The sequence below is a fragment of the Nerophis ophidion genome, linkage group LG13 (assembly GCF_033978795.1).
Source record: "Nerophis ophidion isolate RoL-2023_Sa linkage group LG13, RoL_Noph_v1.0, whole genome shotgun sequence".
NCBI classification, from domain to species: domain Eukaryota; kingdom Metazoa; phylum Chordata; class Actinopteri; order Syngnathiformes; family Syngnathidae; genus Nerophis; species Nerophis ophidion.
In genome coordinates this window covers 28,270,939-28,284,952 of record NC_084623.1, presented here as the reverse complement: position 1 = coordinate 28,284,952, position 14,014 = coordinate 28,270,939, and the positions used below count along the sequence as shown (strand labels likewise).

At 44.8% G+C, this 14,014-nt stretch overlaps 1 protein-coding gene across 4 annotated transcripts in view; it reads right to left on the bottom strand.

Annotated features, from left to right (window-relative positions):
• Positions 1-14,014, bottom strand: part of hecw2a (HECT, C2 and WW domain containing E3 ubiquitin protein ligase 2a) — a 263,018-nt gene that overhangs the window by 209,314 nt on the left and 39,690 nt on the right. For all 4 annotated transcript variants that reach the window (XM_061918718.1, XM_061918719.1, XM_061918721.1 and 1 more), the window contains exon 5: positions 92-158. In XM_061918718.1, coding sequence (XP_061774702.1) covers positions 92-158 — 67 coding nt within the window. The remainder of the gene's footprint in view (positions 1-91; positions 159-14,014) is intronic.

Below are 14,014 nucleotides of genomic sequence, written 5' to 3'. Positions count from 1 at the left end.
ATATATCTTTAATTGTTTTACTGTCAAAATGTTATTTGTCAATAAAACACCCTTTTTCATCACGTGAAAAACCTGAAATATGTTGACTGACCTGTCAAAGTGAAGCTTATCAGTTTCCGAGGATGTTCAACACCCACCTGCTCTGAAAGACACTCCACCTGCAAAACATTGATTCAAATATGATATTAATACACATGCATGCCACTAAAAACCATGTAGTAGAGGGGTAATGTTTTTTTTTACATTTAAAACACTTCCTTGTGGTCTAAATAACATGTATTCCACAAACGTAATACTTTGTATTACAAACAGAAACAACAGAAGATGCCTGTGCATACACGAGCCAGTCAGCTCCACCACAAGAGGATACGAGGTGACATACAAAAATATGGTGTTAACTTTGATTGTTAGGCTGATGACACATTTAACTTTGCATGACCCTAAAGCTGTCCTACACGCTAGATTGTAGTCATCTGCAGTCGTGCCCTAAGGAAACTAAACAATGGATGTCCAGCAACTTTTTACATCATAATGCCAAGAAAACAGAGATGCTGATTATTGGTCCTGCTAGACACGAGCACTTGATTACAGATACCACCTTAAATTTCGACAATAAAACAATTGTCCAAAAGTAAGTTGGTGAAAGATCTCGGCATTATTCCATCCATCCATTTTCTACCGCTTGTCCCTTTCGGGTGTGCTGGAGCCTATCTCAGCTGCATTCTGGCAGAAGGCGTTGTACACCCTGGACAAATCGCCACATCACTAACCCCTGTCCCACCGTGCATTATTTTTCACCCAAATTTATCATTTCAGCGCCACATTCAGAGTGTTAGTCACTACAAGGGCATTCTTTCCTCTCCGTAATGTTGCTAAAATATGTCCCATTTTTTCAAATTACGCTGGGATCATTATACATTTGTTTGTTACGTCTAGTATCGATTACTATAATGGTTGATTTTCGGGCTCCCACATTTCCAGCATTACTAACTGCAAATAGTACTAAATGTGGCTGCTATACTTTTGACTAGGAAAAGAAAGTTCCATCATACTACGACTATACTCAGCCACCTGCACAAGCTCCCAGTACATTTCAGGTGTGAATTTAAGGATGTGTTACTTATGTAACCTTACTATACCCAATGTATTCTGGTAAGGGCTCCTGAGTTCCTTCACTTAACTCAATAATTAACTTATAAATAAATATATATTAACCAGCTGCTCTAAAGTCACCACTTACCTTGAAACCACATACAATTGTACAACCACATAAAAATGACAATGTATATTTAATGTTGAAATTTACTTTGTTAGTAAATTCATGAAAAATATAACAACGTTACTTTGGTGATCTCCTCTCCTGAGCTGCGGCCTTATCGTAGTAGAGGAGTTTGACTGTCCCATTGATTCTTGAAGCTATGTTGTCTGGGGGACTAGAAGCCCCCCTGGTCAGGTCTCCTAAGGCAAACAAGTGCAAGGTGCGGACCAGACAAAGAGCAGCTCGAAGACCTCTATGAAAAAACAAAATCTAAGAACAAGATTTCCCTCACCCGGACACGGATCGCCGCCCCCTCCCCGGTGCCAGACCTAGAGGTGGATAACGTATGTCCCCACTCATAAGAGGGGGCATAAAGGTCGGGTGCAAGGTAATGGTGCCCTCACAGAGGTGTAAGTTACCCCTGCCTTGGGCACTAATACACCACCATACCGTCACAGATGCTGCCTTTTTAACTTTGCACCTATATCAATCCAGATGGTTATTTTCCTCTTTGTTCCGGAGGACACAACGTCCAGTTTCCAAAAACAATTTGAAATGTGGACCCGTTTGACCACTGTACAATTTTCCACTTTCCATCAGTCCATCTTAGATAAGCTCGGGCGCAGCAAAGCCTGCGGCGTTTCTGGGTGTTGTTAATAAATGGCTTTCGCTTTCCATAAAACAGTTTTAACTTCTACTTACAGATGTAGCGACCAACTATATTTACTGACACTGGTTTTCTGAAGTGTTCCCGAGCCCATGTGGTGATATCCTATACACACTCATGTCGCTTTTTGATGCAGAGCTGCCTGAGGGATCTAAGGTCACATTCCTTGCCGCTTACGTGCATTGATTTTTCCATATTCTCTAAACTTTTTGATGAGATTACAGAGCGTATATGGTGAAATCCCTAAATTCCTTGCAATAGCTGGTTGACAAATGTTGTTCTTAAACCGTTCGACAATTTACTCACACATTTGTTCACAAAGTGGTGACCCTCGCCCCATCCTTCTTTGTCAGGGGCCGGCAAACTTTACCACTCAAAGAGCCATTTTGACCCGTTTCACAAAACAAAGAAAACAATGGGAGCCACAAAACTTTTTTGAAATTTAAAATGAAATAACACAGCAAAAGGAGTTTTTTTTTTTTTTGCTTTGTGCTATGTATAAACCAGGGATCTCAGACACGCGGCCCGCACCTTGATAAGAAAATTAAATGTTGGTGCGGCCCACGAATTTTATATGAATGCCGCTTGACAGCATTACACTTGCCAACCCTCCCAAATTTTCCATGAAGTTTCCAAATTCTCAAAGCAACTATTCTCTTGAATAGCTGCTGATTTTCGCCCAGATAGCAATAAGAAGGGCGTGCTATGAAGGCACTGCCTTTGACGCCTTCTTCAACATTTATAGACGGCATGCCAGCCCAGTTGCATGTTGAATGTGGCTTCCGCAGATACACTAACACAACTGCAAGGCATAGTTGTTCAACAGCCGTACAGGTCACACTGAAGGTTGTGATGTAAACAACTTTAACATTCTTAGTAATATGCGCCACACTGTGAACCCACACCAAACAAGAATGACAAACACATTTCGGTAGAACATCCTCACTGTAACACAACATAAACAGAACAGAACAAATATCCAGAATCCCATCCATCCATCCATCCATGCATCTTCTTCCGCTTATCCGAGGTCGGGTCGCGGGGGCATTTCGGCCGCTTGTACCCGTGATCTTATCATTTCGGTCATGACCCAAAGCTCATGACCATAGGTGAGGATGGGAACGTAGATCGACCGGAAAATTGAGAGCTTTGCCTTCCGGCTCAGCTCCTTCTTCACCACAACGGATCGGTACAACGTCCGCATTACTGAAGACGCCGCACCGATCCGCCTGTCGATCTCACGATCCACTCTTCCCCCACTCGTGAACAAGACTCCTAGGTACTTGAATTCCTCCACTTGGGGCAGGGTCTCCTCCCCAAACCGGAGATGGCATTCCACCCCTTTCCGGACGAGAACCATGGACTCTGACTTGGAGGTGCTGATTCTCATTCCGGTCGCTTCACACTCGGCTGCGAACCGATCCAGTGAGAGCTGAAGATCCCGGTCAGATGAAGCCATCAGGACCACATCATCTGCAAAAAGCAGAGACCTAATCCTGCGGTCACCAAACCGGAACCCCTCAACGCCTTGACTGCGCCTAGAAATTCTGTCCATAAAAGTTATGAACAGAATCGGTGACAAAGGACAGCCTTGGCGGAGTCCAACCCTCACTGGAAATGTGTTCGACTTACTGCCGGCAATGCGGATCAAGCTCTGGCACTGATCGTACAGGGAGCGGACCGCCACAATAAGACAGTCCAATACCCCATACTCTCTGAGCACTCCCCACAGGACGTCCCGAGGGACACGGTTGAATGCCTTCTCCAAGTCCACGAAGCACATGTAGACTGGTTGGGCAAACTCCCATGCACCCTCAAAAACCCTGCCGAGAGTATAGAGCTGCTCCACAGTTCCACGACCAGGACAAAAACCACACTGTTCCTCCTGAATCCGAGGTTCGACTATCCGGCGTAGCCTCCTCTCCAGTACACCTGAATAAACCTTACCGGGAAGGCTGAGGAGTGTGATCCCACGATAGTTGGAACACACCCTCCGGTCCCCCTTCTTAAAGAGAGGAACCACCACCCCGGTCTGCCAATCCAGAGGTACCGCCCCCGATGTCCACGCGATGCTGCAGAGTCTTGTCAAACAAGACAGCCCCACAGCATCCAGAGCCTTAAGGAACTCCGGGCGGACCTCATCCACCCCTGGGGCCTTGCCACCGAGGAGCTTTTTAACTACCTCAGCGACTTCAGCCCCAGAAATAGGAGAGTCCACCACAGATTCCCCAGGCAGTGCTTCCTCATAGGAAGACGTGTTGGTGGGATTGAGGAGGTCTTCGAAGTATTCCTTCCACCTATCCACAACATGCGCAGTTGAGGTCAGCAGAACACCATCCGCACCATACACGGTGTTGATAGTGCACTGCTTCCCCTTCCTGAGGGGGCGGATGGTAATCCAGAATCGCTTCGAAGCCGTCCGGAAGTCGTTTTCCATGGCTTCCCCGAACTCCTCCCATGTCCGAGTTTTTGCCTCCGCGACCGCTGAAGCTGCACACCGCTTGGCCTGTCGGTACCTGTCCACTGCCTCCGGAGTCCTATGAGCCAAAAGGACCCGATAGGACTCCTTCTTCAGCTTGACGGCATCCCTCACCGCTGGTGTCCACCAAGGGGTTTTAGGATTGCCGCCCCGACAAGCACCAACTACCTTGCGGCCACAGCTCCGATCAGCCGCCTCGACAATAGAGGTGCGGAACATGGTCCACTCGGACTCAATGTCCAGCACCTCCCTCTTGACATGTTCAAAGTTCTTCCGGAGGTGGGAATTGAAACTTTCTCTGACAGGAGACTCTGCCAGACGCTCCCAGCAGACCCTCACAATGCATTTGGGCCTCCCAGGTCTGTCCGGCACCCTCCCCCACCATCGCAGCCAACTCACCACCAGGTGGTGATCGGTAGAAAGTTCCGCCTCTCTCTTCACCCGAGTGTCCAAAACATAAGGCCGCAAATCCGATGACACAACTACAAAGTCGATCATGGAACTGCGGCCTAGGGTGTCCTGGTGCCAAGTGCACATATGGACACCCTTATGTTTGAACATGGTGTTTGTTATGGACAAACTGTGACGAGCACAAACGTCCAATAACAAAACACCACTCGGGTTCAGATCCGGGCGGCATTCTTCCCAATCACGCCTCTCCAGGTTTCACTGTCGTTGCCAACGTGAGCGTTGAAGTCCCCCAGTAGGACAAGGGAATCACCCGGGGGAGCACTTTCCAGTAGTCCCTCGAGTGCTTCCAAAAATGGTGGGTACTCTGAACTGCTGTCAGGACCCGTTCCCCCACCCGAAGGCGGAGGGAGGCTACCCTTTCGTCCACCGGGTTAAACTCCAACGTGCAGGCTTTGAGCCGGGGGGCAACAAGAATTGCCACCCCAGCCCGTCGCCTCTCACTGCCGGCAACGCCAGAGTGGAAGAGGGTCCAGTCCCTCTCGAAAGAAGTGGTTCCAGAGCCCTTGCTGTGCGTCGAAGTGAGTCCGACTATATCCAGCCGGAACTTCTCAACTTCGCGCACTAGCTCAGGCTCTTTCCCCCCCAGTGAGGTGACGTTCCACGTCCCAAGAGCTAGCTTCTGTAGCCGAGGATCGGACCGCCAAGTGCCCTGCCTTCGGCTCCCGCCCAGCTCACCCCTGGTAGGGTCTCCCAAGGCAAACAGGTTCTAGGTGAGGGATCAGACAAAGAGCAGTTCGAAGACCTTTATGAAGAAGAAAAAACATAGACCCAGATTTCCCTCGCCCGGACGCGGGTCACCGGGGCCTCCCTCTGGAGCCAGGCCCAGAGGTGGGGCACGATGGCGAGCACCTGGTGGCCGGGCCTGTTCCCATGGGGCCCGGCCGGGCACAGCCCGAAGAGGCAACGTGGGTCACCCCACCAATGGGCTCACCACCCATAGCAGGGGCCATAGAGATCGGGTGCAATGTGAGTTGGGCGATCCAGAATCCCATGCATCCCTAACTATTCCTGGCTACACTATACACCCCCCCCCCCATGAGAGGAGTTCGGGGACGCCATGGAAAACTACTTGCGGACAGCTTCGAAGCAATTCTGGATCACCATTCGCCGCCTCAGGAAAGGGAAGCAGTGCAATGTCAACACCGTGTATGGTGGGGATGGTGTTCTGCTGACCTCGACTGCGGATGTTGTGGGTCGGTGGAAGGAATACTTCGAAGACTTCCTCAATCCTACCAGCACGTCTCCCTATGAGGAAGCTGTACCTGGGGAATCTGTGGTGGGCTCTCCTATTTCTGGGGCTGAGGTTGCAGAGGTAGTTAAAAAGCTCCTCGGTGGCAAGACCCCGGGGGTGGATGAGATCCGACCGGAGTTCCTTAAGGCTCTGGATGCTGTGGGAATGTCTTGGTTGAAAAGACTCTGCAACATTGTGTGGACATCGGGGGCGGTACCTCTGGATTGGGAGACCACGGTGGTGGTTCTTCTCTTGAAGAAGGGGAACCGGAGGGTGTGTTCCAACTATCGTGGGATCACAGTCCTCCCCCTTCCCGGTAAGGTCTATTCAGGTGTACTGGAGAGGAGGCTACGCCGGATAGCCGAACCTCGGATTCAGGACGAACAATGTGGTTTTTGTCCTGGTCGTGGAACTGTGGAGCAGCTCTATACTCTCGGCAGGGTCCTTGAGGATGCATGGGAGTTTGCGCAACCAGTCTACATGTGCTTTGTGGACTTGGTGGAGGCATTCGACCGTGTCCCCCGGGAAGTCCTGTGCGAGTGCTCAGAGAGTATGGGGTATCGGACTGTCTGATTGTGGCAGTCCGCTCCCTGTATAATCAGTGTCAGAGCTTGGGCCGCATTGTCGGCAGTAAGTTGGACCCGTTTCCAGTGAGGGTTGGACTCCGCCAAGGCTGCCCTCTGTCACCGATCCTGTTCAAAACTTTTATGGACAGAACTTCTAGGCGCAGTCAGGGTATCTGGTTTGGTGGCTGCAGGATTAGGTCTCTGCTATTTGCAGATGATGTGGTCCTGATGGCTTCATCTGGCCAGGATCTTCAGCTCTCACTGGATCGGTTCGCAGCCGAGTGTGAAGCGACTGGGATGGGAATCAGCACCTCCAAGTCCGAGTCCATGGTTCTCGTCCAGAAAAGGCTGGAGAGCCATCTCCGGGTTGGGGAGGAGATCTTGCCCCAAGTGGAGGAGTTCAAGTACCTCAAAGTCTTGTTCACGAGTGAGGGAAAAGTGGATCGTGAGATTGACAGGCGGATCGGTGCGGCGTCTTCAGTAATGCGGACGCTGTATCGATCAGTTGTGGTGAAGAAGGAGCTGAGCCGGAATGCAAACCTCTCAATTTACCGGTCAATCTACGTTCCCATCCTCACCTATGGTCATGAGCTTTGGGTCATGACGGAAAGGACAAGATCACGGGTACAAACGGCCGAAATTAGTTTCCTCCGCCGGGTGACGGGTCTCTCCTTTAGAGAGGAGCCAGATGAGAGGAGCCAGATAAGGTGGTTCAGGCATCTGCTCAGGATGCATCCCCCAAACACCTCCCTAGAGAGGTGTTCAGAGCACGTCCGACCGGCAGGAGGCCACGGGGAAGACCCAGGACACGTTGGGAAGACTATGTCACCTGGCTGGCCTTGGAACGCCTCGAGATCCCCGGGAGGAGCTGGACGAAGTGGCTGGGGAGAGGGAAGTCTGGGCTTCTATGCTTGGGCTGCTGCACCCACAACCCGACCTCAGATAAGCGAAAGAAAATGGATGGATAGATGGATGGATATACTGTTGCAAAATTCATCACGTGTCTGCCATAATCATGTTTGTTCTTAAATGTGTATTCCACATCATCCATGTCGAGATCAGTTTTGATTTTGGCCTACATGGTAAACAACTAAAACAAATGTTTTTGCCATTGTTTTATTCAGACGCATACATTTGTCCAAATGTGGCCAAGTAGACGCATTGTGGGTTTCCTGGACGGTGTCTACATCACTAAAAGAAAAATCTAAGGAAGAAAATCCCTCTGCCATCTTCCACTAGTTTTTAAAATATATAAATCGTCCGCTTGAATATTACCTCTTCTCTTCTCCGATATTGTCATCGTCATTTGGGATGTCTGTTGTGATTTCCCTGCCTGGTTTGGTGACCCGCACTATCTTGGCTCTGATTGGCCTGTCCGTAATGTTTTACCCTAATCCTAACCAATCGTGACTCATCATAGTAAACAACCAACCAATCATAGATTTTTCTTATACATGAACCAACCATTCATCATTGATGTTTCCCGTATATGTTGTCCCCTGCCCGTGGAGTTGCTTTGCTACGTAGCTTCAATTTTTAAGTTAATCATTGTTAATGAAAAACTGTAGTTTTTACTACTAGATTATCAAAAATCTTACTTAATTACGGGAAAACCATAGATGTTGGCAGGTATGGCAAAGAGATGGATCAAGATTTTACCACACATTGTTGGTCGGAAAAAAGGAAGAAAAACGGAAAATATTTTGTTAGATTTGTACAGAGATAAAATATGGATTTTCCACTGTAGACAGAAAAATCGCATGACTGATTTTACTAAAAATGATTCATCTAATTGATTGCTTTTACAAATGTTACAAGGCAATTTTTTATGATGTAGTTTTATATCAACATGAAAGTGAGAAAGCACAGCAAGTTCAATGCAGGAAATATATTTTTGTTAGTAAAAGCAACACCCAGCATCACACTAAAATGTACTTGATATCAAATAGAAGGAGGCAACATCACACAGCAAACAACATGTAAGTAAGCACTCAAACACAAACACATTACTGCTAAGTGGGAATAATGAACAACAAATCAATATTTGAACTAAAAAGCTTGCGATCCTCCAATACCTAGTTTGGACAAGAAAATACGATTTACACATTCAATCAGAGGTAACACATTCTAGTGAAAAGATTCAACAGAGCTTCCCAGTAATGCCAGCAACATGATGCTGCTAAGCTAACAAACACGACAGAGCTAAAATGCTGCTCTGAGTGCACTTTTGCTGAAATCACGTCACTTGACAACAAGCACCAACTTTTCAAAGAACACACATGCACACACGCATGCACACACAGCTCTAATTAAACGTCTCCCAACTGCATATCCCAGATATATATATTTTCAATTAACGCATTAATTACTTTCCCTATTAATTACTTACATCCATTAAAGAGCAATTCCGTTAGTAATTCAATTATATTTTGTTAAATTAACAAGTAACTGTAATTACTTTTTAATGGAAATTTTTGAACAATGGCTTTTAGTGGGCATGTTGTGTGTAATCTACCAAGACCGCATGTGCAACTGAAAAGTGGTGCAAAGGGCCATTTTTAAATGAGTTTTTTATATGTTCTATACATGGCTTTCACTACCGATGCCATGGTGTTACGTTTTGCAATGTTTTGAAACTAGCAGCAGACATGTAACACTTTATATGGGCATTGTAGAAGCAGTCCTGCGGTGCATCGACAATGGACACCACATTTTTTCTGCGCGCTGAAGGTGCCCTCATGAGGCTGCGGCACAAACTGCAAATGTGAAGAAGAATATGCAAGAAAATACAAATAGCAAGATGTTTTTTCACGTAGAAGATGTTTTAATAATGTATCGTCTGTATTAAAAAATGAACATCATTCAAAAAATACCAGCAGACACAAAAATGCATCAATTGAATTTGTTTTAACAGGCCCCTTACATCATCCAGCAATATAAAAAAATATACTGATTTTGATGATAACACAATACGTCCGATATTTAAGTTTTTGACAATACATATATTTTGACAACAATTCGCCTTCTTTCCACAGCAGGGTAAGTAACTTTGTCAGTTGCCCATACTTTTCTGACGTGCCTGATAAAAACACAAAATAGCACTCGCAGTTGAGAATTTTTCTTGATGAATCGCACTGTGTGTGTTACATATTTGTATTTGCATCTTTTCCTCCCAGTATTGAGGGCGTTCTGAAAGCCCACAATAGAGCGGCCATCCGGTAACATCAGGATTCCTGGTTTGAATCCAGCTTGGACTAACCCAGTCATGGCCATTGTGTCCTCGGACAAGACACTTCACCCACCTTAACTCCAGAGCCGCTCACACTGGTGTACGGATGTGATGGTCCTAAAGGGCTTAAGGCAGGCAAGTGATTGTTCCGTCTATAGTCCGAAATTCGTCTTTTTTTTTTCTATATATAACAGGATATTTTCAGTTTTTCTTAGTTTTTTCTGACCTGCGTGTTAAAATCTTGATATGCCTCTTTGCCATGTCTGTCAACAACTACGGTTTCCCGTTTTTCGGATTATATACTCCAGAGCGACTTATGTGTGAAATTATTAACACATTACCGTAAAATGTTAAATAATATTATTTATCTCATTCACGGAAGAGACGAAGAAAATGTCAGCAATCGTCACACACACATCAGCAATCTTCACACACACGTCTACCAATAAGAATTCGGCGGGGGAGGGTCATGGCAGAAGTGCATTGTGGGTCATGGGATACTAACTGCGATATGCTATATGCTACTGCCGTAGCTATTAAAATTGATAATTTTAACGTTGGCGGTAACTTATAAAAAAACTGAGAAAGGCTGAACAAAAATAGCACCGAAAAGGAAATCATGTACTGCAGATTACAAGCTGGACGTAGTGAAATATGCAGCAGAAATCGACAAGAGGAAGCGGCGCATACCTTTGGAGTTGGTAGAGTTTTTTAGAAGTGACATCGAAGAAAAAGATTTCATCGGATTTATCGATTAGGAGTGACAGATTGTTTGGTAAACTTGTAGCATGTTCTATATCATGGGTGTCAAACTCTGGCCTGCGGGCCAAATTTGGCCCGCCGTGCAATTTCATTCGGCCCTTGAGGCAATATCAAATTAATATTAGAGCTGGCCCACCGGTATTATACAGCGGCAGAGCCGCTGTAACACAGCATTCGCCGCTAATACTCATACTTGCCAACCCTCCCAATTTTCCAACCATTCTGCAACCAAGGCTGCAAATAAAAAAGAGGCATTAAATTTTTTATTTAAATTTTATTTGAAAAACCATTGAAGTATTTCGTTTGTTTTTTGAAAGTTGATTTTGCACTATTAAGTTATATACTGTAAGTATTGCTTGTTCCAAATTCATTGTTAAAGTAAATCAGTGTAACAAACTGAGCAATAATTAACAATTTATTAATGCACTTTCTCTTCCTACTTTTAAGGCTTGAATGTTTCATTAATTCATTATTGTTTTTTTATTTTCAAATGTATTATTAGCATGTAGAAAAAGTTTATTTTGATATTTACCTCAGAAGGCTGCAAATAGAAAAGAGGCATTACATTTTTATTTAAATTTTATTTGATATGCCATAGATATATTTTTATTGATATTATTATTATTATTATTTGAAACATGATTTTGCATGTCACTATAATATATAAGCCTTGCTTGTTAAATATTCAATGCAAAATTTGTTTGGGTCCCTATTAAAAGGTTCATTTGTTCAACTTTGGCCCACAGCTTTGTTCAGTTTAAAATTTTGGCCCACTCTGTATTTGAGTTTGACACCCCTGTTCTATATCTTATAGTTATTTGACATACCAGGCACCTTCTCAGTTGGTTATGTATGTGTCATAAAATGTACACTTATTCAGCCTGTTGTTCAATATTCTTTATTTATTTTAAATTGCCTTTCAAATGTCTATTCTTGGTGTTAGATTTTATCAAATACATTTTCCCCAAAAATGCGACTTATACTCCAGTGCTACGTGTAAGTATATGTTCTTCTCCTTCTTTATTATGCATTTTCCGCCGGTGCGACGTATACACCGGAGCGACTTATAATTTTTAATAATCCATTTCGGTTTACAGCTGCAGTGGTTAAAAACGACTGTTTTCCATTAAAAATTATTAACTTAAAAATCGAAGCTACGTAGCGAAGCAACTCCACGGACGGGACAACATATATTGGAAACATCAATGATGATTGGTTGGTTTACGTATAAGAACATCCCAATTGGTTGGTTGGTGAACTATGATGAGTCACGATTGGTTAAGATTAGGGCAAAACATTACGGACAGGCCAATCAGAGGTAAGATAGGGCGAGTCATCGAACCAGGAAATCACAACAGATGCGCACATCCCAAATGACGACGAGAGTCGGAGAAGAGAAGAGGGAATATTCAAGCAGGCAGTTTAAACATTTAAAAAAACTGGTGGAAGATAGCAGAGGGATTTTCTTTCTTAGATTTTTCTTTTAGCGATGTAGACGACGTCCAGGAAACCCACAATGCATCCACTTGGCTACATTTGAACAAATGTATGCGTCTGGATAAAACAATGCCCAAAACATTCATTTTAGTTGTTGACCACGTAAGCCCAAATCAAAACTGCGCTCGACATGGAAGAAGTGAAATACACATTTAAGAACACAAATGATTGTGGCAGACATGTAATGACTTTTGCTACAGTATAGTCTGTCTAAATGCTAAATTCCATTTTCATTGGCCTTTTACAACAAGACAGTAGCTGACAAAGTGTTCATTATTTCTATTGCTTATATTTTGACACAAAACAGGATATTTGTTATTTCATGCTATAAATCACAAATGGCTATTCAGATAAAGGACGTCAGCTAGTAGAATAAACATTGTTTGTACTGTATTTCTCCCCTCAGGGGGGACAAACAGGGGGCCCTGGACCTGCGGCCCCCGAACCCCCGGCTTATTTTCAGTCATTTTCATTAAGTTCATATCACATGCCTGCCTCAGGCACAAATTGACAGCCGCAAATTCTGTCAGTTTACCCCAGGGCAATTGAAGTTAGAAATGTAGCTTACCACCCTCTATGTGTGAATGTGGAGAAAATTATAAGATACAAGGATTTGACAAATACCGAGGTCAAAAATTGGTTGTACAATAGGAACTTTAAAAGGTTGAAATCATGGGTATCCCAGCAGCATACAAATTACATTACCTTGAGCAAAACCAATAATTTTCAGAATAACAAAATCTTTAATTGAGCTATAACTATTGATCACCAATCGAACATCTTTGACAATCAGCATGCTTTTGCAACAGTCCACTTTTTATCAATATCCTGAAGTTTTGCATATTAAGCAATTTCTAACATTATGAAAACATAAATAAAAAAAAAATACCACATTTTCAACCACGATTAGGGTTCGAATCCAAGATCGTATGCCTTGTATTGCATGTACTAATGATCAATCAATCAATCAATCAATGATTATTTATATAGCCCTAAATCACTAGTGTCTCAAAGGGCTGCACAAACCACAACACAAACCACAACGACATCCTCGGTAGAGCCCACATAAGGGCAAGGAAAACGAATATGTGGGCAACCCCCCACCCCCTCTAGGGGAACCGAAAGCAATGGATGTCAAGCGGGTCTAACATGATACTGTGAAAGTTCAATCCATAGTGGATCCAACACAACCGTGAGAGTCCAGTCCAAAGTGGATCCAACACAGCAGAGAGAGTCCCTTCCACAGTGGAGCCAGCTGGAAACCACCCCAAGCGGAGGTGGATCAGCACCGCAGAGATGTCCCAGCCGATACATAGGCGAGCGGTCCATCCTGGGTCCCGGCTCCGGACAAGCGGTCCATCCTGGGTCCCGGCTCCGGACAAGTGGTCCATCCTGGGTCCCGACTCAGGACAGCCAGAACCTCATCCATGGCCACCGGACCGGACCCCCTCCAGTGGGACAGAGGAGAAAAAGAAAAGAAACGGCAGATCAACTGGTCTAAAAAGGGAGTCTATTTGAAGGCTAGAGTTTACAAATGAGTTTTAAGATGAGACTTAAATGTTTCTACTGAGGTAGCATCTCAAACTGTTACCGAGAGGGCATTCCAGAGTACTGGAACCCAAACAGAAAACACTCTATAGCCCAGAGACTTTTTTTTGGCTCTGGGAATCACTAATAAGCCGGAGTCCTTTGAACGCAGATTTCTTGCCGGGACATATGGTACAATACAATCGGCAAGATAGGCTGGAGCTAGACCGTGTAGTATTTTATACGTAAGTAGTAAAACCTTAAAGTCACATCTTAAGTGCACAGGAAGCCAGTGTAGACGAGCCACTATAGGCGTAATATGATCAA